General features: G+C 37.7%; 2 protein-coding genes and 1 pseudogene across 2 annotated transcripts; 2 read left to right on the top strand and 1 right to left on the bottom strand.

The window, feature by feature from the left end:
* On the top strand, nt 1–26,313 carry LOC127196221 (protein-lysine methyltransferase METTL21E). Its single transcript, XM_051153755.1, has 5 exons — nt 1–323; nt 936–1,030; nt 21,665–21,831; nt 22,544–22,661; nt 25,711–26,313. The coding sequence occupies exons 2-5, from the start codon at nt 1,009–1,011 to the stop codon at nt 26,112–26,114; spliced, it is 711 nt and encodes a 236-aa protein (XP_051009712.1). The 5' UTR covers nt 1–323; nt 936–1,008; the 3' UTR covers nt 26,115–26,313.
* On the bottom strand, nt 8,291–9,541 carry LOC127196219 (glyceraldehyde-3-phosphate dehydrogenase-like; annotated as a pseudogene).
* On the top strand, nt 11,566–12,244 carry LOC127196222 (60S ribosomal protein L23a-like). Its single transcript, XM_051153756.1, is given in 1 exon segment — nt 11,566–12,244. A coding segment is annotated over 1 exon segment (456 nt). The 3' UTR covers nt 12,022–12,244.
* Nucleotides 26,314–26,954: the final 641 nt, after the last annotated feature.

Here is a 26,954-nt window from a genome sequence, read left to right as displayed (position 1 = left end):
TTGCTTCCTCTAGGTTGCCTATGTTCTCACTGCAGAAGCAGTTTGTATTTATAAGCCTGTGTTCCCAGGCAGTCATGGAACATTCCTACTGTTCTTCAAGCTTTGCTTTCTGGGCTTTGCAACGTCACTGTTGTACAGCCAGAGGCACAGAAGCTGCAGCTGTTGAACTGTAATCCTTTCTGCTTGGATTTTTTGCCAGGGTATACAGTAGTGAACTACAAGCTCTGGGGACAGCCTTGCAGGCACTACAAGAGCTTCAGCAGCAGATCACTAGCCGTGGATGGTACTGTTTCACCTTCTGTAAAGTCAACTAACACCTTTAGGTATGTCCGGCCTTAACATTAACCAAATCCTCATCCCTGGGCAGACAGGTATAATAAAGACTGCTTTCTTTAATGAAAGAAGTGGAAAACTTGGAGAAAAATGTCTTGCTATTCTTTTATCTGTATGATTTTGATGATTTTATTTAACTTTAGGTTTTTATTGTGCATAAACTGTAGGGAAATGGTGTGGCTTCTAACTTATAGAGGCATACTACAAAGAAAATGTGGTAGCTGGGGAAAGCACATGGGATCTTTGGAAGGGAGAATATTATTATGGAAGTAGTGGAGTTATTTGTCATGTAAAGTCAAATTGAGAAGTGGAAACATCTAATTGTTGTTTTCAGAGACTAACAGCGTACTTAACCGGATTCCAATTACCTGCTCTAAATGGGTGTCATATAATACTTGTTGTATTGTTGTAAACCTTTGCCTGGGTGATCTGAACTAATAAAGTAGATGCTACCCAAAACCACCACCTGATGGGTCAGTTAATTGCTATTCTAATTTGGTAATTATATTTTACTCTAATTTTCTCAGCTATATCAGAAGTTAACTATGTATAAGTACACTTACTACATATTTTGAATTAATTATTGGCATTTGATATTTTAGTGCATTATTCACTTATTGTTGAACACATGATCAGGAAACCCCAACATATTGCTATTCATTAATTCAGCAGTTGATGGACCCAGAAACTCAGAAAGGTAAATAATTTTGTTTCTTCTTATAATTTGACCAATCCTAGGTAGACAGACTATGAATAGAATATAAAAATCCTTTCCTTTGTAGTCTTCGTTGATGCCTTAAAGGGAACTAGAATTTATTTAATTGCATATTATATTTTAGCTTGTGTTTAATAACCTGAAAATACCTCCAATAATTTTAAGTGAATACTGATAAACACCAATGGTCCTGACATTATGTTATGTATAATTTTGGCTGACAATAATAAATTAACATATAGATATAAAAAGATTCTAGAGTTTTTCCTTGATCTGCAAAAATGGACATTTCAAAACAGATTCTACACCAAACACATTATTGTGATTATTTTTTAAAAGTTTGAGAGAGGAATCAAAATAGTTTGTTATAAAAAACTAAATATTTTAATGATGTTTGGGTGAAAGATAGCCTACAAAATATCTCCAACATGTATTTATCATCTTTTTTGACTGTTGATTCAAGGCAAAAATATATATTTGGCTTCTACATGTAAGAATGTAAATTTGTGTATTTGAAATTGGCCCACCTATTTTACAGTCATGCATATGAAATATGGCTTTACATGTGTTACTAAATATAATGATCTTCATTAAGATAAAAGTGCTAACTTTTGTGGATAATTCAAATATCTTCTATTTTCTTTCTGTCCCTCTTATCTATACTCATTGTACATGTTTTCAAATAGCCATAGACCTGGTTTTGTTTGGTTTTTGTTTTTTGTAGAGCATCCTAGGTTTAACAGGTGGCTTTTACCCTAGGTGAGCCTATCTGTAGGCAGACAGAGTTGGGTACAGGCCTATGGAATGGCAGCCTGCCTAATTTAAATGCCAGTGCTTCACAAACCTGAAGGTGTGAATTGTAACTTCATAGAGCATCCAGCTCCTCAGATAATTTGAATGCAGATGTAATTTCTGTGTGGTCAAGAATGTCATTTTCATTGCCATTAGTAACAATTCTTGTTTTCAAATGTGCACATGATTTGGCAAATTACAATGGAACTGGAAGTAATTCAAGCTGAGTTTGAGACAAAGCAAATAATAAAATATTTAATAGCAGGAGTAAATGCACCTCATAATCATCTATGTAGCTCTTTAAAAATTTTAAAGTAGGTTCAGGTGCAGAGTGCTGAGGGGATAAAGTATGTGCTACTGCCACCAAGCCTGATGGCATTTTGTTGGCAAGGCTTCTACCAAGTACAGGAACACTGGGTCACCAAGTAGAGGAACACTGGGTTCCCAAGTAATGTTTATCTGTCTTCTCCCTTTACACTTAGTATCTTGGGCTTGGAAAAGACCAAAGTTTAGTCCTCATACTGCAGTACTTGCAAGAAAAATTGGGAATTTTAAGATCACACACACACACACACACACACACACACACACACACACACAGTGCACAAACATACACATTGACAGTAAGAATAGGATAAGAACTCAAAAATTCCTCCCTGTGTATGTCTAGTGCTACATTGTGATCTAAGTTTTCTAAAGCTTCATTTATCTTAATTATTCTAAATACATCATGTCACCTGCCTCATGCCTTAGTCCCATGTGGCAGAGTGTTATAAAATGGCAGCTCCTGAGAATCTTCAGCTCTAGGGCAGACTCCACATCCCCACCTAATGTTATCCAGAAGTAATACCAAATTGGGATTAGTTATGCAAGGGATTTACTTGGGATAGCTGTTTTTTGGCGGGGGATAAAGGAAGGAACAGAAATAGAGAAAGCATTGAGATCACACTCTAAGTGCTCATGTGTGAGAGTAAAGGGAGATGGTTAGTACATAGGAAGACTTGTCAACTGTATAAACTGTAATATAGAGCCAGAAAGCCTCAAGTGGCCTGATGCAGGATTCCTTGAGCAAAAGTTGATTGCTTGAGAAGGCATTTAGAGTCTGGGTGAAGGCAGCAGCCAAAGCGGAGAAGCCAACTAGGAAACATGTACTTTTATAGTGGTGGTATACATCTCCCCTTGGAGATGGAAACTGGCAGTAAATAGTGACATCCAATGGAGACATTTGAGGTGAATTGGATTGGTAAATTTGACTTGTTTGACATGTACGAAATTAGTTTATCATATATTTATTCAGGTTGCTTCTTAAACCTTTAATATGTGTTAATGAGTGACTCTCGTGTTATCATTTAATATCTCCAGGTAGTATAGTAAATATTGCCCCAGATTGCAGCACTACATCCAAACATGATAAGGCCAGCTTTGTACAAGGTTTCTCTGAGTACAAATGTCATTTTCCTAAGGAGGCTTCTCTGGATTCAACCAACCCTGGAGTACATTTTATATGCCTCTTTTATAATTACCAAATTTCATTGCTACTTATTTAGTATCTTTCCATTTGCATCCAATTGTTAATCTCATTGCTATAATTTCTATTGCTTTTTGTTTTCTACTTGCATCTGGAACAATACAAATAAGAATTGTTTTTTCTCTTCTGTAAAGACAAAATATAGCATTGTCTGAACTGTGTAGAGGTATTTGTGGAATCTTCTCAGGATTCCATTTTCATTAAAAAAAATAAGACTTTGATGCTGCCAAATTATTTAGAATCATATCTTTTCTGCTAGCCTGTGACAATTTACTAATCTGGAAATATCTTTAACACTTTTCCAAAAAGTCTCCAGGCATTCCTCAAAAGCCTGTGACATTCTCTGAACAAAGGATTCAGTTGAATGACTGTCTCTTTCACTTAGTCGCAGTGTTTAGTTTAAATTTTGTTGACAGGTTTTCATGATAGCCCCAAATATAAGCTTGTATTCACTTGTCATAGCTAACTTGTTTTTCTCTTTTGTGTGGCTGTGTATGTGTGTGTGTTTGTGTGTGTGTTTCTGTGCTCTGATTGTCTCACATTTTATTGTTCCTATTGACCTTAAAGGTACAAAAGGGAGTATAGACAGATCATTGCTTCTGAAGGCTACAGGACAGTAACAGAGATGATTCACTGCTGAATTCTTCTCAAGAAAAGCATCAATAAAATGTTGTAGAATTTTGTGATTTTTCACTTCACATTTGTGAAACCTTTTGTTCTCAGGAGAACAAGAACACCTGGTAGATTTTAAATACCTGTCATCAGAGATTAATAGCTGCAAAATGGCACTGACTATTTTGTATCTTGGGTTTAAAATAGGTACACCCAGGATAACAACATAATTGTAAGACAATTTCTTGATTATGTCCCTTTTTTATGACTTTGCTACTTTGGCAAGCTGGTGATCCTCTGTTTCTTGAGCACTGGGATTGAAGGTGAGCTACTATGCCTGTGTTAACATAGGTGCTAGTGGTCCAGACTCTGGTTTTCATGTTTGCATAGTAAACATTTTAGTAACTTCTATCTCGCTGGCCCATATTTTAAATTGCTATATATGATGGGTAGAATTGTTCTCTTTTAGAGTCTTCAAACAATTAATAGTGGTTATAGTAGTTGTTTATTAAACTCTCTTTGAATGTCTTTATACTGGAATTTAATTTTCAATTATAAGAGAGCATTCATATATGTTGTTAAAATTTCATTTCCTTGTGGTGGTGGAGTTATCACTATCAAAGAGCAATGATCTGCTCTTTTTTTTCCAGAAAGAAAAAAAATGAAAAGTCAGAGACATATTTACTGTCACCTACTGGTTATGCAACAACAGTAATATGGCCAATTAACCTTTACATAATAATGATAATGTACAAATTCAGATACATCAGACCCTACAAGTAAAGTTTCATTGGTAAAGTTTGTATATCAAAGACTGGAACTCACAGAGACTCCCCTGGGATTTGGTATGCTCTAACATGTATTGATCCCTGGTACCTTTGGTGGCTTGTCAGAGGAGTATGACATTTTTAAGGAGAAAGTAAGGAGGCTCAAGAGGAAAAATTCTGTGAAAGCTCAAGGAAGCTATTAATGTCTGCTTTTTTCTAAAGAATTTTTAAAGCAAATGTAGACACTGTCACCACATCAGTTTCAGCAAACCAAGTGTATGTAGTAAGATAAAAGTTAAAGTTCAAATAAAACATATTACCAGTGTTATTTGGTTCCTGGGTGTGAATGCTTATGGTTGCTTAAGGAGAGTTTCAGAAACATGTATTAAGAGCAACCACTCTTGCTGAAGACTACCCACTGTTCATCTTCCTGCTTTCTGTGCATCTCTGAAGGCTAATGTTTATGGGACAGGGAGAGTGGAGTAGTAGATGTTATGATACTATGCATAGGACCAAATAACAACATAAAGACGCATGCTTATAAACAGCACAGGGGCATATTATTGGGTAGAATCTTTGTTTTTCTGAATTACCAGAGGTCATAACGTATACTTACTGTATATTACCAAGATATTTGGATTTGTACTGTGTAGTTGCTATTGAAGTTGAAATCTTATATTCTATCACCAATCTTTCTTTTAATCTAGCTAGTGATGGCCCCCAAAGTTAATGATTTTTTTTTTTAATTTTAACTATATCAGTTATTTTGTGCTTCATTTAGTGTCACAGAAATAGATGGTGGTGACATCAACTTCTGTAAACATCAGAGGTGATGAGGCCCTTCCATATCAAAAATTAGCTTAAATTATGAAACATTTTTATTATGTATTTTTTATTGTTTTATTTTTTTCTTTTTACGCTTTCATACCTTATTTTTCTCCCTCCTCTCTTCCCAGTCCTACCCTTCCCCCTGTTCCCTCCTCCCCTCTGCTTTCCCCAAAAAGGGTACCCCCCCGTCCCATCAACCTACCCTCACATCAAGTCACACCAGTAGGGAGCATTTCCTTCTCTGCTGAGGCCTCATTTTGTAGAAGTGATAAAAAAGCAGGCAACAGAGTCCACATCAGAAACAGCCCACTGCTCCACTGGCCAGGGGAACCACATGAAGACCGAGCTTCTATTGGCCACATATGTGGGTCCAGCCCATGTACGCTCTTTGGTTGGTGTTTAACTCTCTGTAAGCCTCCATAGGCCAGGATAGTTGACTCTATTGGTCTTGTGGAATTCTTGTCCCCTTTGGGTTCTTCTGTCCCCCCCCCCCCAATCTTCTATAAGACTCCCAGAGCTCCACACCATGTTTGGCTACCAGTCTCAGCATCTGTTTCAATCTGCTGTGTGGAGCTCCTGTCTGCAAGCAAAGGAGAGTATTATTAATAGTGTCGGGGTTTGCTCTCTGCTGTGGGGTGGGTCTCAGGTTGGGCTAGTCATTGGTTGGACATTTCCTCAATCTCTGCTCCCTCTCTGAAGCAGGGTAAATTTTGGGTCAAAGGTTTTGTGGGTGAGTTGGTGCCCCTTCCGTTTACTAGGAATTCTGCTTAAAATGACCACTTCAGTCTCCATGTCCCTCGCTGCTAGGTTCTTAGCTAGAGTCACCCCTATATCCTCCCAGAAGCCTACCCTGTCACAGGTCTCCAGCTTGTTTCAGAGATGCCCCCAGCTCCGGTTTCCTATCACAGTCCACGCTGTTCTCCCCACATCTGATCCCTACCTTCATTTCCCATGCCATCTCTTACCCTGTTCCCTCTCTTCATATGCTTCTGATGTCTATTCTGTTTCCCCATATGAGTAAGATTCAAGCAGCCACCTCTGAGCCCTCCTTGTTAATTAGGTTCTTTGGGTCTATGGTTTGTAGTATGGTTATCCTCTACTATGTGGCCAATATCCACTTATAAGTGAGTACATACCATGTGTGTCTTTCTGAGTCTGGGTTACCTCACTCAGAATGCTCTTTTCTGGTTTCATTAATTTGCCTGAAAATTTCATGATTTCCTTGCTTTTAATAGCTGAATAGTATTCCATGTGTAAATGTACCAATTTCTTTATCCATTCTTGAGATGAGGGACATCTGGGTTGTTTCCAGTTTATGGCTATTATGAATAAAGCTACTGTGAACATAGTTCAACAAATGTTCTTGTGGTATGGTGGAGCATCTTTTGGCTATATGCCCAGGTGTGGTATAGCTGGGTCTTGAGGTAGAGTTATTCCCGACTGAGAAAGCACCCGATTGATTTCCAAAGTGGTTGTACAAGCTTGCACTCCCACCAGCAATAGAGGATCATTCCCCTTTCTTCACATCTTCACTATTATGTGCTGTCCTTTGACTTTTTGATCTTAGCCATTCTGACAAGTGTAAGAGGGAATCTGAGTCATTTTGATTTTCATTTCCTTAATGACTAAAGGTGTTGAGCATTTCTTTAAGTGCTTCTCAGACATTAGACATTCTTCAGTTAAGAATTCTCTGTTTAGGTCTGTACCCCATTTTTAAATTGATTATTTGGTTTGTTGATGTTTAATGAGGTTTTTAAAAAATATATTTTGGATATTAGCCATCTGTCTGATGTAGGGTTGATGAAGATCTTTTCCCAATCTATAGGCTGCTATATTGTTCTATTGATAATGTTGTTTGCCTTTCAGGAACTTTTCAGTTTCATGAGGTTCCATTTATTAATTGTTGATCTTAGAGCCTGAGCTGTTGGTGTTTTGTTTAGGAAGTTGTCTCCTATGCCTATGAGTTCCAGACGTGTCCCCACTTTCTCTTATAATAGATTTAGGTTGTATGGTTTTATGTTGTGGTCTTTGATCCACTTGGACTTGAGTTTTGTGCAGGGTGCTAGATATGCATATATTTGCATTTTTCTACATGCAGACTAGTGCCATTTGTTGAAGATTCTTTCATTTTTCCATTGTACAGTTTTGGCTTCTTTGTCAAAAAGCAAGTGTCTGTAGGTGTATGAGGGTTTTTTTTTTTTTTTTTTTTTTTTTTTGTCTTCAATTTCAGTCTTTTGAGCAACATGTCTGTTTCTATGCCAGTAACTATCCAGTTTTTATTACTATTTCTCTGCAGTACAGCTTGCAATCAGGAATGGTGAAACTTATAGAAGTTCTTTTATTATAAAGAATTATTTTTAGATATCCTAGGTCTTTTATTTTTTTCATATGAAGTTGGTGATTGCTCTTTCAAGGTCTGTGAAGAATTGTGTTGTCATTTTGATGGGAATTTCTTTGAATCTGTAGATGGCTTTTGGTAAGATGGCCACTTTTACTGTATTATTTCTACTGATCCATGAACATCTAACATCTTTAATTTCTTTCTTGAAAGACTTGAAGTTCTTGGCATAGAGGTCTTTCACTTGTTTGGTTAGAGTTATATTATTTGTGGTATTGTGAATGATATTGCTTCCCTAACTTATTTCTCAGTACATTTACAATTTGTATAATGAAAGGGTACTGATTTTTTTGTTTTGTTTTGTTTTGTTTTAGGTGCAGTGAACTTTATTGATGGTATTCAAGAGAGTAGGGTTCCCTGGACCCCTCCCATTATTCTGGGGTCTAGGATGGAGACTGTGAGGGGAGATTCTCAGTGTCAGGGGCAGAGTTGGAACAGGGACTCCTCAGCAGCCGAGGGCCTCTCTCTCGCTCTCGTGTCCTTGCTGGAGTGGGAGGTGGGGTCCAGGGCTTCTTACTCCTTGGAGGCCATATAGGCCATGAGGTCTACCACCCTGTTGCTGTAGCCAAATTCATTGTCATACCAGGAAATGAGCTTTACAAAGTTGTCATTGAGGGCAATGCCAGCCCCAGCATCAAAGGTGGAAGAGTGGGAGTTGCTGTTGAAGTCGCAGGAGACAACCTGGTCCTCAGTGTAGCCCAGGATACCCTTCAGTGGGCCCTCGGATGCCTGCTTTACCACCTTTTTGATGTCTTCATACTTGGCGGGTTTCTCCAGTCGGCATGTCAGATCCACGACGGACACATTGGGCGTGGGAACACGGAAGGCCATGCCAGTGAGCTTCCCGTTGAGCTCTGGGATGATCTTGCCCACAGCCTTGGCAGCACCAGTGGATGCAGGGATGATGTTCTGGGCAGCCCCACGGCCATCACGCCACAACTTTCCAGAGGGGCCATCCACAGTCTTCTGGGTGGCAGTGATGGCATGGACTGTGGTCATGAGTCCTTCCACAATGCCAAAGTTGTCATGGATGACCTTGGCCAGGGGCGCTAAGCAGTTGGTGGTGCAGGAAGCATTGCTGACAATTTTGAGTGAATTGTCATACTTCTGGTTCATGCCCATCACAAACATGGGGGCATCGGCAGAAGGGGCGGAGATGATGACCCTTTTGGTTCCACCCTTCAAGTGGGCCCCGGCCTTCTCCATGGTAGTGAAGACACCAGTGGACTCCACAACATACTCGGCACCAGCATCAGCCCATTTAATGTTAGCGGGATCTCGCTCCTGGAAGATGGTGATGGCCTTCCCGTTGATGACAAGGTTCCCGTTCTCAGCCTTGACCGTGCTGCAGAACTTGCCGTGGGGTAGAGTCACACTGGAACATGTAGACCATGTAGTTGAGGTCAATGAAGGGGTCATTAATGGCAACAATCTCCACTTTGCCAGACGTGAAGGCAGCCCTGATAACCAGGCGCCCAATACGGCCAAATCCGTTTACTCCGACCTTCACCATCGTGTCAAGGGACGAGGCTGGCACTGCACGAAAAGATGCGGGTGTCTCTGGAACAGGGAGGGGCAGAGAGCCGGGTACTGATTTTTTTGAGTTAGTTTTCTATCCAGCCACTTTGTTGAAGGTGCTATAGGACTTCTCTGGTAGAATTTTGGGGGTCACTTACGTATACTATCATATCATCTGTGAAAAGCAATATTTTGATTTCTTTCGATCCAATTTGTATCCCCTTTATCTTCTTTAGTTGTCTTATTGGTTTAGCCAGAACTTTAAGTACTATATTGAAATGATATGGAGAAAGTGGGCAGCCTTGTCTTGTCCCTGATTTTAGTGGAATTTCTTTTTTTTTTTCTTTTTTTTTTTTTTATTAATTTATTCTTGTTACATCTCAATGTTTATCCCATCCCTTGTATCCTCCCATTCCTCCCCCCCCCCCATTTTCCCATTATTCCCCTCCCCTATGACTGTTCCTGAGGGGGATTATGTCCCCCTATATATTCTCATAGGGTATCAAGTCTCTTCTTGGCTACTTGCTGTCCTTCCTCTGAGTGCCACCAGGTCTCCCCCTCCAGGGGACATGGTCAAATGTGAGGCACCAGAGTACGTGAGAAAGTCGTATCACACTCTCCACTCAACTGTGGAGAATATTCTGACCATTGGCTAGATCTGGGAAGGGGTTTAAAGTTTACCTCCTGTATTGTCCTTGGCTGGTGCCTTAGTTTGAGCAGGACCCCTGGGCCCAAATCTGCCTATCATATTGTTCTACTTGTAGATTTCTAGGACCCTCTGGATCCTTTTATTTTGCAGTTCTCCCATGCGTCTCTCATTTAGAGTCCCAATAGGATGCCTTCCCCTCTGTCCCAGTTTCCTGGTAAGTGAAGGCTTTCGTGGGACATGCCCCTTGGGCTAGTATGCAGATATAAGTGAGTATATACCATTTGATTCTTTCTGCTTCTGGGTTAACTCACTCATTATGATCATTTCTAGCTCAATCCATTTATCCACAAATTTCGGGAATTCCTTGTTTTTAATAGCTGAGTAGTATTCCATAGTGTATATGTACCACAGTTTCTTTATTCACTCTTCTACTGAGGGGCACTTAGGCTGTTTCCATGTTCTGGCTATTATGAATAAGGCTGCTATGAACATGGTTGAGCAAATTTTCTTGTTGTGTGCTGGAGCATCTTCTGGATATATTCCAAGGAGTGGAATAGCTGGGTCTTGAGGAAGCCCTATTCCCATTTTTCTGAGATAGCACCAGATAGATTTCCAAAGTGGCTGTACTAGTTTGCATTCCCACCAGCAATGAAGGAGTGTTCCTCTCTCCCCACATCCTCGCCAGCATGTGGTGTCGCTTGAATTTTTGATCTTAGCCATTCTGATGGGTGTAAGATGGAATCTCAGAGTTGTTTTGATTTGCATTTCCCTGATGACTAAGGAGGTTGAGCATTTCTTTAAGTGTTTCTCAGCCATTTGATACTCCTCTGTTGAGAATTCTCTGTTTAGTTCCAAGCCCCATTTCTCAATTGGGTTATTCGGTTTGGTGGTGTTTAATTTCTTGAGTTCTTTATATATTTTGGATATTAGACCTTTGTCAGATGTAGGGTTGGTGAAGATTATTTCCCAGTCTGTAGGCTGTCGCTTTGTTCTCTTGACAGTGTCTCCTGCCTTACAGAAGCTTCTCAGCCTCATGAGGTCCCATTTATTAATGGTTGACATTAAGGCCTGGGCCGTTGGTGTTCTGTTCAGGAAGTTGTCTCCTGTGCCAATATGTTCCAGGCTCTTTCCCACTTTTTCTTCTAAGTGGCTTAGTGTCTCTGGTTTTATGTTGAGGTCTTTAATCCACTTGGATTTGAGTTTTGTGCAAGGTGACAAATTTGGGTCCAGTTTCATTTTTTTTACACATAGACCTCCAGTTAGACCAGCACCATTTGTTGAAGATGCTATCCTTTTTCCATTGAATGGATTTGGCTTCTTTGTCAAAAATCAAGTGACCATATGTGTGTGGATTCATATCTGGGTCTTCGATTCGATTGATTTTAGTGGAATTTCTTTGAGTTTCTCTTTGGGCTTTTTGCCAACATGATGATAAGAGTAAAGAAGGAAGCTCCTGCCCCTCCCAAAGCTAAAGCCTTGAAAGTTAAGAAGGCAGTGCTGAGAGGCATCCATGGCCACAAAAAGAAGAACAACAAGTCACCCTCCTTTCAGTGGCCCAAGACCCTGTGACTCCAAAGGCAGCCCAAATATCCTTGAAAAAGTGTACCCAGGAGAAACAAGCTTGACCAATATGCCATCATCAAATTTCCCCTAACCACTGAGTCAGCCATGAAGAAAATAGAAGATAACAATACACTAGTGTTCATTGTGGATGTCAAGGCTAACAAGCACCAGATCAAACAGACTGTAAAGAAACTCTATGACATTGATGTGGCCAAAGTCAAGACCCTAATAAAGCCTAATGAAGAGAAGAAGGTGTATGTCCAGTTGGCACCTGATTGTGATATTCTGGATGTTGCTAACAAGATTCGGATCATCTAAACAAAGTCCAGCTGGCTAATTCTAAATATACACCTTTTTCACCATAAAAAAATTAATGTTGGTTATTGGTTTTTTTTTATGTTGCCTTTATTGTGTTTAGGAATGTGCCTGTATCCCTGATCTCTTCAAGACTTTAAACATGAAGGGGTATTTTATTTTGTCAAAGGACTTTTCAAAATGTTATGAGATGATTGTATGGGTTTTTTTCTTTCAGTTTGTTTATATGGTGGATCATGTTGATGGGTTTTCATATGTTGAAATATCCCTGCATATCTGAGATGAAGCCTACTTGATTATGTTCTTGGATTCAGTTTGTGAATATTTTATTGAGTACTTTTAAAAAATCAATGTTCATAACGAAGATTGGTCTTAAGTTCTGTTTCTTTGTTTGGTCTCTGTGTGGTTTAGGTATCAGGGTGACTGTGGCCTTATAGAATCAGTTTGACAATATTCTTTCTGTGCCTGTTTTATGAAATACTTCCAGATATATTGGTATTAGCTCTTCTTCGAAAGTCTGGTAGAATTCTATGCTGAAACCATCTGACTCTGGCCTTTTTTTGGCTGGGAGACTTTAAGTGACTACTTTGATTTCCTTAGGGGTCTATTCAAATTCTTTACTTGATCTTAAGTTAATATTGGCAAGTGATGTCTATCAAGAGACTTGTCCATTTCATTTGGATTTAAAATTATTGTGGCGTACAGGTTTTTGAAGTTAGATCTAATGATTCTTTGGAGTTCCTTGGTGTCTGCTGTTATGCCCACCTTTTCCTTTCTGATTTTGTAAATGTGTATACTTTCTCTGTGCCTTTTAGTTAGTTTGGCTAAGCGTTTGTCTATCTTGTTGATTTTCTGAAAGAAGCAGCTCTTGGTTTTGTTGATTCTTTGTATTTTACTTGTTGTTTCTAGTTTATTGATTCCTTTCCTGAGTTTGATTATTCCTGCCATCTACTCCTCTTCTTGTGTATGTTTGCTTCTTTTTGTTCTAGAGCTTTCAGGTGTGCTTGTAAATTGCTAGTATGTGAAGTAAAAGTTTCTGGTTTCCTTAAAAGCTCCATTGTGTCAAGTGATGTTTTGATGGAAGCTGCCTTCTGAGAGGGCACATGATATTTATCTGGAAGCTGCCTTGTGAGAGGGCATGTGATGCTTTGCTAAAAGCTGTCTCATGTGGTAGGTGGCTTTTTTTTTTTTGCCAGCTTCAAAAAATAGAAGTTAAAATAATGGCATACATGGAAAAGGAGATACAAATTAATGCAGGAGAATCACTCAGCTGTTATTGTTTCCTTACATCAAGGGTAAGGCCACTCCTGTAGAATGAACAGAAACATTTGGGAGTACTGTATAACCTGTGTTCTTGCAAATAGTGGTTAATGATCAGAGACCCAAAATAATGGTACAAATGAATGTTGATGAAATAGAGGGTTTAGTGGGTATAGGAGCTAATGTCATATATTTTCACAAAATTCATAGAATCAAAATTGGTCACTTCAGAAGGCTTATATACCGTTTATATGAATTGGTAAGTTTATCCCCAGTAAGACAATGTGTCCTATGGATTAACTATGTGGAACCAGAAGGTCAAACAGGGAAGTTTGGATCTTATGTGTAAATTGGTGGTGAAGGGATCTTTTACAACAGTGGAGTACTAAAATTAATATTTCTGCAATCCCAGGGACAGCAAATGAGGAAATTAGGGGTGATATGGTAGCTGCTTCTTGCAAAGACATTGATCTGGGTGACTGAGAACAATCACAAGCGGTGTCCAATGTCCAAAAAGAGGACATCACAGAGATGGAGTTTCCACTGCAGACATACCAACAGCCTTGCCCCTAAAATGGTTACGGAACAAACCTGTGTGATAAGAGCAGTGGCCCATAACAAAAGAAATATTGCAAGTACTTGAACAACTGGTACAAGAGCAGCTGGAGGCTCAATATATAGAAGAGTCTACTATCCCTTAAAATTCCCTATGTATGTTATAGAAAAAAATCAGGAAAATGAAGGCTGATAACAGATTTAAGAACAGAGAATAAAGTAATTCAACCAATGGGTACTTTACAGCCTTCCTTTACAGCCTTCCTTTACATTCACTGTTACCCAGATCAAGGCCTACTATAATACTTGACTTGAAAGATTGCTTTTTCTCAATACCCTTGCATGAGCTGGATAGGGAAAGGTTTGCTTTTTCAGCAACTACTGTGAATAACAGTGGCCTAATAAAAAGATACCATTGGAAAGTACTTCCATAAGGAATATTAAATATTTCAATTTCCTGTCAATATTTTATGCAACAACTGCTAGAAATAATTCACAGCCAATTTCCTCACTCTTCCATTTATCATTACATGGAAGATATTTTGTTGGCTGACTTTGACACAGATACTTTATGGAAAATGTTTAAGGAAACACAAAGAATTCTGCCATGCTGGGGGTTACAGATTGTTCCAAAAATTTTTTTAAAGGAGAATAATTTAGTTATTTGGGTTATAAAACCAGTCAAGGGTGTTGGAGAGATGGCTCAGTGGTTAAGAGCACTGTCTGGTCTTCCAGAGGTTCTGAGTTCATTTCCTGGAAACACATGGTGGCTCACAACCATCTATACTGGAATCTGATACCATCTTCTGGACTGTAGGTATGTGTGCAGATAGAGCACTCATATACATAAAATAAATGAATAACTTTTTAAAAAGTTTAATCTCTAAAAAAAGTCAGTTAGCAGAAAAGTCAATCTCAAAAGGCACAGATCCATAGGGTCCAATTGCAAACTCTCAATGAATTAAAAAAAAAAGTTAATGGGAGATATTAAATGGTTGAGGCCTACAACTGTATTAAATACTTATGAGTTAACTAATGTTTGTTTCAAACACTGTAAGGAGATTCAAATTTAAATAGTACAAGATGTCTAACAGCTGAAGCAGAAAAACCAAAGACTGCAAGGTGCATATGTGGATTGAATTGATCCTAAACTTGATTGTATTTCGGTCATTTTGCCTTCAACTCATTCTCCTGCAGGGCTCATTGTGCAAAGGGAAGATAGTATTATGGAATAGATATTCTTAGCTCATAAACAAAGTAAAAAAATTAAGACATATATAGAAAAAACTTCTAAATTAATTATAAAAGGTAGAATGAAACTACATGAATTATCAGGAAGAAATTCACCTTTAATTGTAGTTCCTTTTACTAATACAGAGATTATGTCATTATGAGTGACTAATGAAGATTGCCAAAGAGCTTGTAGTAACTGCCTGGGAGACATTAATAACAAATATCCAAAAATCAACGTATACCGTTTATAAAAACATCTAATTGGATTCTTCCACATATTGTAAAGAGAATATCTATTCCAGAGGCACCAACATTCTGTACTCATGCAAACAAGATAGGGAGGGAAGATCAGAAGTCATACAAAATAGGCAATGTGGTCAAAAGTCCATATATTTCAGCTCAAAAATCATAAATTGTATGCAATCCTTATGGTATTATTAGATTTTCCTGGATCTCTTAATATCATTAATGATTCTTTATATGCAGAAAGAGTTGTTTCACATATAGATACTGCTGAATTTGTCCTGATAACTCAGAAGTGACTTCGTTGTTTATACAACTGCATCAGACCATTTGAAGAAGAAACTATCCATTATATATTACTCATATTTGGTCTCATACAGGTTTTCTAGGACGATTGTCACAAGGAAATGAAGAAATTGACCAGTTACTGGTAGGAAATGTGTTAGAAGCTAAAAATTTCATGAGAAACATCATGTTAGTGGAAAAGGATTAAGGAAAAAAATTTCTATCACTTGGCCAAAAAAAAAAGAAAAAAAAAATGTCTTACATGTTCTATATGCAACCAAACCCCATTACCTGCTGGTAGTAGCCCTTAGGGGCACAAAAAATGGCATTTGCCAGATAGAGGTTTTTCACTTTGCAGAATGGGAAACAAAGGTATATATACCATAGCATTGACATGTACTCAGAGTTTCAACGGGCAACTGCTAAAAATTCTGAAAAGGAAAAAAAAAAGTTCTGAAAAGTCTGATTGTGTAATTTTACCCTTATAGGAAATAATGGCAATTATGGGCATACCTGCAGAAATTGAGACTGATAATGCTCCTGCATATGTATCCAACAATATGAAGCATTTCTTTGCATATTACAGTATAAAGCACATTACGGTATACCACACGATCCTACAGGACAAGCAGTTGTAGAAAGGACCAATCTTACCTCTAAAGAGATGCTTATTAAACAAAAAGAAGGGTAACCCCCTACCCCCAAGGGCAGATCAAATAATGCTTGGTTAACTCTAAATTTTCTTACTATTGGTGAGAGACAGTGGGTAATCCAAAAAACTGAAGAACTAGGCCAACCAATATACTATAAGGATGTATTGACATTAGAATGGAAACCTGCAATAGTTTTTGAGATGAGAAGTGGTTATTTACTATGTATCTACAGGTAATGAAAAATATGCCTACCAACAAAACTTATAAAGATTAGACCTGAGCAGGGGAAAACACTTTTCAGCTGATACATGAATATCTTCACAAAGCAAATAGCCCAGGTGATTCACTCTCACAGACTGTCTCAATTACTAATTTCTCCAAATTTTGCATACTAATCAACTTCAAGAGTTAGCCCACATTATTGATCACACAGATACTGGACGGAGAACACATACTGGACAGATAACACAGAGATTGAACAGAAAAAGATACAGGTAGCTTCCCCTGGTCTTAGCCAATATCCCAGTTTTCCTAGGGTAATAAAAAGGTATTTTTCTCTCCAAACAAGTAATTTTAAGAACATGACTATCCCATTCCAAACAGATGGATGGTTTTCGTCATTTTATATCTTATGGTTATTTTGTTATCATCTACGGTGGTTGATTGTTACTGGTTATGGTCAGGAAAGAAACAAAATGTTTAAGTCTGAGACCTCTCTATTTTTCTTTTTCTCTTATCTTTCATATCTAATCATGGAGAAAAAGAGAGGATGGGGAATGATAATAATAAACAAATAACAATAAATGAATACATAATAAAATTTTAAAATAAAAAGTATAATCAACTAGTCTCAAATATTTTTCATTGGTATGGGTTAATGTGTATTGATAGAATTTTAAGGCTATTTGTTGAACTATTATATATTGATAGAAATTTAATGTTTTGTTTAATTATTGTATTGTGATAAAATTTAAGGTTTTCTGTTTGACTATTGTTTTCTTATAGAAATTTAAGGTTGTTCTGAATGACTTTTGTTTATTGATAGAAATTAAGGGTTTTTTTTATTTTGTTTTGTTTTGCTTTGTTTGGCTGTTGTTTGATATATTGCACATAAACAGCTCATTTAGAATGTGATGTAAAGCTCTAGTTTTATGGTTCTCATAATTATTTTCACTGTGTATAGATTGTTAATGTTAGAAAAAAAGACATTTAGAAAAACAGAAACAGGGATATGAAGTGGAAGTTTCTGGGTTCTTTAAAAAACTCAGTGTGTCAAGTGATATTTTCCTGAAGCTGCCTTGTACGAAGGTGTATGATGTTTTTGTTGAAAGCTGTCTTATGCTAGGAATGTGGTTTTTCAGCTGCAAAAGCATTGTTGTGTGGACTCTGAAAATATAAACAGAAGCCCACAGACGATGAGAATTCTTTTGCATCACTACCCTTTGCAACAGTTTACATTGCATCACTTGTCTTCAATTCTCAAAGAGAACCACTCCAGAGAACTTCTTGTAGTTAGTACTTTGGCTGATTTTGGCTACTTCTGCTGATGTGTGTCGATTGAGCAGAGCCTTGCTGTTTCTGCTGCACTGTGTTACTGCTACTGATTTGTGTTGCTGTTCGCTATTGAGGTGGACTGCTGGGATCCTGACAACACAGAATAGAATCACCCTAAGGAACAGTATTTAAAAATGTACACATCCCCTGACCCTAGTAACCTTCATTTTCTCCTGCATTTGTTTGCTGGGTTGGAAGGGAAGTAGAAGCATTTAAGAACCCTAAATAATGTAGGATTCTTAAAAATCTAAGCCTTACATGTATGAGATCTCTCCAGTCCTTTAGAAAGGTACTTAAGTGCTATGAACTTTCTTCTTAGTACTGCTGTCATTATGTCTTATAACTTTGGGTATGTTGTGCCTTCATTTTCATTGGATTCTAGAAAGACTTTAATTTTCTTTATTTCCTCCCTGATCTGTCATTGAGTAGAGAGTTGGTCAGTTTCTATGGGCTTATGAGCTTTCTGTTGTTTCTGTTTTTGGTGAAGTACAGTTTTAATCCATTATGGTCTAATAATCCTATAATGAGGTGTTATTTCCATTTTCATGCATCTATTGCTTTGGGACCAAGTATGTGACCAATTTTGGAGAAGGTACAATGAGGTGCTGAGAACAAGGTGTATTCTTTTGTTTTTGCATGCAATGTTCTGTAGATACCTGTTGGTCCAATTGACTCATAAGACTTGTTGGTTTCATTATTTCTCTGTTTAGTTTCTCTCTGTCTCAATATCCTGTCCATTCCTGAGAGAAGGGTGTCTAAGCCTCCTACTATTAATGTGTGAGGTTTGATATGTGATTTAAACTTTAGTAATGTTTCCTTTACGAATGTAGGTGCATAGTGTATTTTCCTTTGATGAGTATGAAGTATCCTTTCCCATCTCTTTTGCTTAATTTAGGTTAAAAGACTATTTTATTAGATATTAGAATAGCTGCTCTAACTTGCTTCTTGAGGCTGTTTGCTTGCAAATCCTTTTTCTAGCCCTTTATTCTGAGGCAATGTTTATCTTTGTTGCTGAGGTGTGTTTCTTGTTATGCAGCAGAATGATGGATCCTGTTTCACAACTATTCTGTTATCCTGTGTCTTTTTATTGGTGGTTGAAACCATTGATGTTGAAAGTTTAATCACCAAAGATTGTTCATTCCTGTTATTTTGATGTTGGTGGTATTAGTGTGTATGCATTTGTATGATCTTCCCTTATTTTGTTTTTGTTGCTGTGGAATTATTTATTTCCTGTGTTTTCTTGGATGTAGTTCCCCTTCTTGGGATGGAGTTTTCTGTCTAGTATTTTCTGTCAGCCTGAATTTGTGGATAGATATTGTTTAAATGTTGTTTTGTTGTGGAAAATCTTATTTTCTTCATCTATCATGAGTGAGACTTTTGTTGGGAATAGTAGTCTGGGCTGACACTCTGGCTGTAGTCTGTTAGGGTTTGCAAGACATCTGTCCAGGACCTTCTACTTTTAGTCTCTGTTGAGAAGTCAGGCTTAATTCTGATAGGACTGCTTTTATATGTTACTTGGCCTTTTTCCCTTGCAGCTTTTAATATTCTTTCTTTGTTCTGTAGATTTAATGTTTTGATTATTATGTGGCAGGAGGATTTTTTTGTCTGGTCCAATCTATTTGGAGTTCTGTGGGCTTCTTATATGTTTATGGACATCTCTTTCTTTAGGTTGGTATTTTTTCTATGATTTTGTTGAAAATGTTTTCCATCCTTGGAGCTGGTACTCTACATTTTTATGTTATTATTATTCATAGGTCAGCTCTTTTCATAGTAACCTAGATTTCCTGTATGTTTTGTGTCAGGGATTTTTTTTTTAGATGTAACATTTTCTTTGATTGGTATCAATTTCTTCTATTGTATCTTCTATATACAAGATTCTCTCTTTTATCTCTTAGAGTCTGTTCATACTTCTGCCTGGTCCTGTTCTCTTCTCTAGGGTTTCCATCTCCAGGGTTCCTTCAGATTGTGTTTTCTTTATTGCTTTTCCTTCCATTTTCAGATCTTGGACAGTTTTATTAATTTCCTTCATCTGTTTATTTGTGTTTTCCTCTATTTTTAAAGGGATTTATTCATTTCCTTTTTTAAAAGTCTCTATCACCTTCATGAGACTGGACTTAATGTAATTTTCTCAGTCCTCAGCTGTGTTAGCATATCTTGGGCTTTCTGTAGTTTGATAGTTGGGTTCTGGTGTTGTCATATTGCCCAGGCTTTTTGTTATTTGTGTTCCTATGCTGGCCTTTAGCCATCTGGTTGTCTCTGATATTGGTAGGCTTCAGGTAATAAAGGGTGAATTATGGGTCAGAAAATGGAGTATTGGGGAGAAAGCACAGCTTACATGTTTTGGGGGCACTTGCTGGCTGGGGATTGGGATGGGGTGGTATTTGATAGTCTGAAACCTCTGGGAATGCAGGTATGGCTGTGATTCATGAGATAGAGCAGGCGGGCAGAGGGGGGTGTCCTAGCCAACTGATGCTGAGCTTGCCCATGTCCCCAGTGCAGATAGTGGGCTGCCATGTTTGTCCCAGGTGGCCACACAGCCTCTGGATGGGGGGCTGCAGTTTTGGCTGGGAATTGGGTGCTCAGGGGACTGGGTGGGGTTCTCCACTGCTGTTTGTTTGGAGGACAGGGTAGGCAGGAATTGTGGTCTAATGGTTCTTACCAGGTGTTACCTGGGGCCTGCCAGCCTCTGGGAATGCAAATAGGGGTGAGGTCCAGTAGATGGAGCATGCAGCAGACAGGGCATAGTCATTGATGTCTATGTTTGCACAGTGACTTGGTGCGGGCAGGAGGCTGGCACATAGAGGTCTCACCTGTTCTGAGTGGACACCGCAGGCTTCCAGGGATTGGGGCTCTGGCCTTAGAATGAGATATGCAGGGGATAGGACAGGGCTCTCTGCTGCTAGATTTGCTGTGAAGACATATTATATACATATATATATATTTTTTTAATTGAGGGTAGGAGTGATATGAGTATGCCACAGTATAAGGGTGGAATGTGTGAAGTTACTTACATAAGAGGACAACTTAAGAAGTCTGTACTTTCTACCATGTGAAAAAATTTAGTTCTTCAGAGCTGGGCATGGTGGTGTATGCTTTTAATCTCAGCACTCAGGGAGGCAGAGGCAGGTGGATTGCTGTGAGTTCAAGGCTAACCTGGTCTAGAAAAGCTAGTCCAGGGCAGCTAATGCTACACAGATAAACCCTGTCATGAAAAACAACAGAAGAAAACACAACAAAAACCCAAACCAAAGCAAACAAACAAAAAAGAATTAAGGTCTTCTGCTTAGCCTTCAGTTCCTATACCCACTGAGCTATTTTGCCGTCCCCATGAATTATATGAAATATGTTTAAATAATTGCTAGTTTATTTTATTTGATGCCAATGGGAATTGAGAAGGGCTGTATTTTTTTTCCAGGATATCTATATTTCACTGACTTTTACTTTTTATAGGACTTTAAGATATTTTTATAAGCATGAAAAATAATGTGTTTCTTTATAATATTTGCATGTCGCACAATATGCTACTCATCCCCACCCACATCACCTTTCCTTACCTCCCTTTGCATATTTATTTCCTTTTATATCCCCCAAGCAACCCCACATCTGCATTTTAAAATCTAGGCTCCACATATAAAACATAGCAAACACTATTTGCCTTTTTTTTTTCATTCTTTTTCTTTTCCACTCCTATTATCCCCTCATCCTTATACACAGTCCTCCTTCTACTTTCATATCTAAAAATCTAGAAATTTTAAAATCTTGGTTAAATCTTGAACATAGATTCTTCACATGAGGAAAACATGATATTTACTTTGTGGGCCTATTTCATTTAGCATGATTAAGACCACTATCTATTTTTCCAGGGACCACAGAAGATGATGATGACAAGCAGGTGGTTGCAGAGATCATGGCAAGAAGTTTTATTCCAACTCTGATAACGACGGTTTCTTGGGAAGGCTTTCATTTTGCTGGGCATGAGATTAGGATTACTGAAGCCAAGGATTGTTATGGTGCATTTGTCTGGCCATCGGTATAATTTCTTACAAATTTGCTGTACCCAATTACTTCTCAGATTTATTCATTGTTATATTCTACTTGGTGTAAGGAAACATGCCGCAAGACTCTATTTTATGATCTTAGACAACACTAGAATTTAGTGTTGGGAATTTGCTTCCAACAATTAAATTTGTTTCTGACTTTGTCAACATTTCTATACTAAGTAAAAATGTAGATGTCGTCAGTTTTTATTACTATGAGAGATGAGAAGAGTAAATGTTTTCATTTCCCATTTAGTGGCTCTCTTTGAGTTAAGCAAGTACAAAGGATGTGTATTTGAGACTCCCAGGCAGGATACTCCTAAAGTCCCCCACGCCTTTAACAGTAATTTTATGAATGGTGGCAGACTTCTACTACTCCCCACCACAACCTCACACATTACTTATAACCATCTAGTATTGTTAGAAGTTTTAAGATGATCAATTCTTAAACAACTGCACTCTGTATTTTTACTTGTTTCTGTCTTTCTTTACAAGAAGAACTTTTTCTACCCAGCTGAAATGTTGAGCTTCTCTGTGGATGTACTTCTGATGATAATTTTCTGGAATGACGTATATGAACATCCACAAATTTACTCATACCCAGATGTCCACATATGCAGATCAATGTATCTATGGCATATTTACTAATAGGGTATAGTTTTAACTATTATTATTTCAAACACCCTTTCCTCTCAATTTTCATAGGCCCTTGTTCTATGCTATTTCCTGGAAACACATGCCAAGCAATATAACATGATTGATAAAAATGTGATTGAAATTGGAGCAGGGACAGGGCTTGTCTCCATTGTGGCAAGTTTACTTGGTAAGTAGGTATGTGATTATTGGATAGAGTTGGTCAAAAAACTAATGACCAAATATAATTTGTTACTTTTGCTTTCCAGTGTATTATGGTCTAGGCTTATGTGTAATTCCTTAGTTCTTTACAGTAGACTTCATCAAGAAAGTCTACTAATGTTAATATCTCTTTGTTGGTTTCTTTCCAGAATTTTCGGTGTAAGTAGTTTTAAGTCTTCCTGTGGAATGTGAACTTAAAAGCCTAGGTAGGAGGTTAAATTAATCATCCTGATTGAGATTCTTTGGAGATTTTGGAGTCCTATGCTTTTGAACATGCACCTGTTAAAATAGGAAAGAATATCAGTAATCACACAAAAGACATAACTCAGCTTTGATTTTTTTTTTAGGGATTTGTCTTTGGACTTGGATTTTATTTTTATAATTTCTGTTCTTCCTTTTATAACCTCTAGTTCTCTCATTAACATCTTTTCCAACTGAACGTACAATACTATCTCCCTGCATGACTGCCAGTATTTTTTGTTCAGCCCAATATTTTCTCTCTCTCTCTCTCTCTCTCTCTCTCTCTCTCTATATATATATATATATATATATATATATATATATATATATATATATATATATATATATATACATTGCTTTCATTTGGCTACCCTCTCTGAAGTTCACTACCTCAATATATCTCAATTTCTTTGAATATCATAAGGACAAACGTATAGCTTTAAAATATTGGGAGGAATTTAATATTTAGTAACTTATAACCTTTATATCAGTGTAGAAATATAAGACCCTGGAAGTTCCTCCCAATACTGAAATGAAAAATTTCCCCTTTCTTGATGCTGTTTCATCTAGTGATGTTAGAGTCAGAGACTCTGTTCAAAATCTGTTGAATCTCTCTTGGTCTAGGTGCAGAGTTTGTGTTTTGGGAAGCCATTTGGTTTGTTAAGAAGAATTCATCCCTTTGGTGTATTTGTTTAACTTGATACAAACATAAAAAAGATGAGCTTCATTTGGTCAGTATCCTGAAAGTGGTAATGTTTGTGTCTGTAGACACAAAGAAATTAAATACAGTACTTGGGTACTTTCAACAAAATATAGGCAGGATTTATTCTTTATCTTGGGATTTTAAAAAGCTTTGTTGAAAATTAGATTTACCTACATAAAAATATGAAGGTTGATTTTTCTAGCAATGATAGGCATATTTCCCTTCTGTTTTAATTTTTATATGAATATTATTGCAATTGATCTGAAGAGATATCTGACATGTGACTGGTGAATGGTTCTGGTTTGTTCTGAGCTCACTTAGAGTTCTTATCTAGGAATGGGTTCCCATTCCTTATCCTAGTTTGTACTGTCTGATGCCATGGATTTAGCCAATTCTATCTTTATTTATAGATTATTTTCAGATTCTCTTACTCTTCAAAGTTCACTTTAAGATCCAAATTTCTAGAAATTAGCTGCTGCCAAGGTCCTTCCTGAAAAGGGTACTACTCTTTGCTCACAACTCAGAAACTGCTTCTGTTTTCTTCCTGTAAGCATTCTGTCCTGAATACAGGACCTTTGGCTTATTAATGTATACATAAATATCTTCTGATAGGAAAATTTATGGTTAGAATTCAGGCAAGGTAAAACTGGCCATAAACATCCATGCCACAGTACTTTCCATGGAATTAATTGATAAAAAAAAAAATCTTTTCTTTCTCTAATCACTTCTTGTTCAACCCCAAAATACCCAATATGACATATACTCAATTGGTCCTACATAAAAGGCTCAGAATTTTTTCTTTCTGACTCTTTATGGTCCTGTTTATGGGATGGTTGGAAAAAATAAAAATGTAAATCAACTTTTGTCAGGGTTGGAGGATCAAGACATTTATTAATATCAACATGTATGCAGACCCCTCTTTTCAGATGTCTTACACATTTAAAGAAGCTATTGTACAAAGTTTTCTATTTCCTTGCACAGGATAAATCTTGTGCTTCAACCAACTCTTAGTAGAAGGATGGCTATTAGAATACAGCCTCCGTGGACAAAGTTTATTGGAACATTTTACTTTGTTGACTTACGTATCTTTTCATATGTCTTTGCATTGATTTATATAGTAGACACAATTCTTTACAAGTCATCCAGTACCATATCCCAATAGTGTTTTAGTGAGTGTGCCTGTATGTCTTCCATCATTTCTTCACCTAGATTTGCTCCTTCAGATTGCACTGATGAACTGTAGAAGCTTCTTTGTAATACTTGGCCTAGTTAGGTTTTGGTTGCTGTGAGAAACCCCATGACCAAAATCAACTCGGGGAGGAAAGGGTATTTCATTTACAACTCTGAGATCACATTTTATCACTGAAGGAAGTCAAGGACCAGGAGCTCAAGACAAGAAACTGGAGACAAGAACTGATATGGAGGCCATGGAGAAGTGGTATTTATTGGCTTGGTTGTCCTAGCTTGCTCTGCCTGCTTTCTTATACAACTAAGGACCACTTACTCTTGGGTACCACCATCTGAAGTGGACTGGGCCTTTGTACATTAGTCATGAGTCAAGAAAATGTCCCCACAGACCTGCCCACAGGACAGTTTGATAGAAGCATTTGTATCAATTTGACAGAAAACTATCCAGTGTAGTATTGGTAGTTTGTTGCTACCCTACATCATTCATCAAGTTTCAAAGCATGCAAGGCTTGGGACCCTTTTCAGAAAGTACGTTACCTTCAGCAGTTACCTTAGATTATTGCCATGAGGTATTCTTTTCCTTATGGTCATTTTTCTCCTCGCTTGTAATAGCTAAATGACAAACAACAATGGTGAGCTAGACAAAATCCCAGGGGGTCAGTAGAATGCAGAAGTGCTATGAGTTTCTCTTTGGTTCTTTAAAAAAAAAAAAAAAAAGAGGGACAGAGAAGTGTTTAGTGTCTGTTCTGAAAAGCACTGTCCTGTATGTGCCATCCAGTCTTAGGGCCTAGCAGTTGTGAAGAATCTCAGAGTGCATGTTGGCTTAAACCTGACATTATTCAAGGAGGGTCACTTTCCTACAAACCTTTTTTTTTTTTTTAAACAGGTGCTCGTGTGGTTGCTACAGACTTACCTGAATTACTTGGAAACCTGCAATATAACATTTCCAGAAACACCAAAATGAAATGCAAGCATTTGCCTCAGGTTAAAGAGCTATCCTGGGGAGTAGCATTAGACAATAACTTCCCCAGGTCTTCCAATAACTTCGACTACATCCTGGCAGCAGATGTTGTCTACTCCCATCCCTTCCTGGAGGAGCTTCTCATGACTTTTGACCATCTTTGCAGAGAAACTACTATTATCCTCTGGGTGATGAGATTCAGGCTAGAGAAAGAAAATAAATTTGTAGATAGATTTAAGGAACTGTTTGAGCTGGAGGAAATTTCTAGTTTCCCTAGCCTGAATATTAAGTTGTACAAAGCTATGAAGAAAAATCGGAGGAGTGCATAGTGTTTGTAAATTAGGACTTGAGCATACCAAGGTAGTTTCTAGCAGATCATTACTGCTAGGCACACACACACAGACACACACACACACACACACACACACACACACACACACACACGGTGCATCTGCTGTAGGATTAGGATAATTAGTTCCCAAATCTGCTCATCACTCTAATTCCATGATAACACAATGTTTAGTAATATCACACTGTGTCCTCATTGCAAAACAGTAATCTCTAGTGATTGTTATTATAATCTTCAGTGATTGCAAAATGGTAAATTTCATTGATTGTTATAATAGCCAAATACCATTAGATTTATTTCTTTTGGAAAATATATCTTAGATTACCCTTAAACTTGATATCTTCTTACCTCAGCCTCCTGAGTTCTAGGACTATAGATGTGTAGCACCACATCCATCCATGTTTTTAATCCTTTTCAATGTAGGATTAAATTATTATTTTTTAGAAATCAAGGAGCTGACAATAGTACAATTTGCAAATAAACCTGAAAAGGCACATACATGATGTAGGTCAGTTCTAGATGTCTGTGGTTCCCACCAGTGCCAGATTAGAGGTGCCAGATGTCATTGCTGTTTGGCAGTTTGGACCTCTAGCATAACTACTGAATCAACCAAGGATGTGGATCTGAGGTTATGAGAAAGAGCATTTTCCTCTAATAGACCAGCTTGGTCTACAAAACAACTTCCAGAACAGCCAGGACTATACAGAGAAACCCTGTCTTGAAAAACCTAGATAGATAGATGGATAGATAGATAGATAAACAAACTTTGGGTTGGAAGTACATAAAAAGATTTAGGTCCTAGTCTCAAACAAACACACAT

Source organism: Acomys russatus, chromosome 12 (assembly GCF_903995435.1).
Source record: "Acomys russatus chromosome 12, mAcoRus1.1, whole genome shotgun sequence".
NCBI lineage: Eukaryota > Metazoa > Chordata > Mammalia > Rodentia > Muridae > Acomys > Acomys russatus.
Note: the sequence above shows the minus strand (reverse complement) of the source record. Positions and strands in the feature narration are given on the sequence as shown.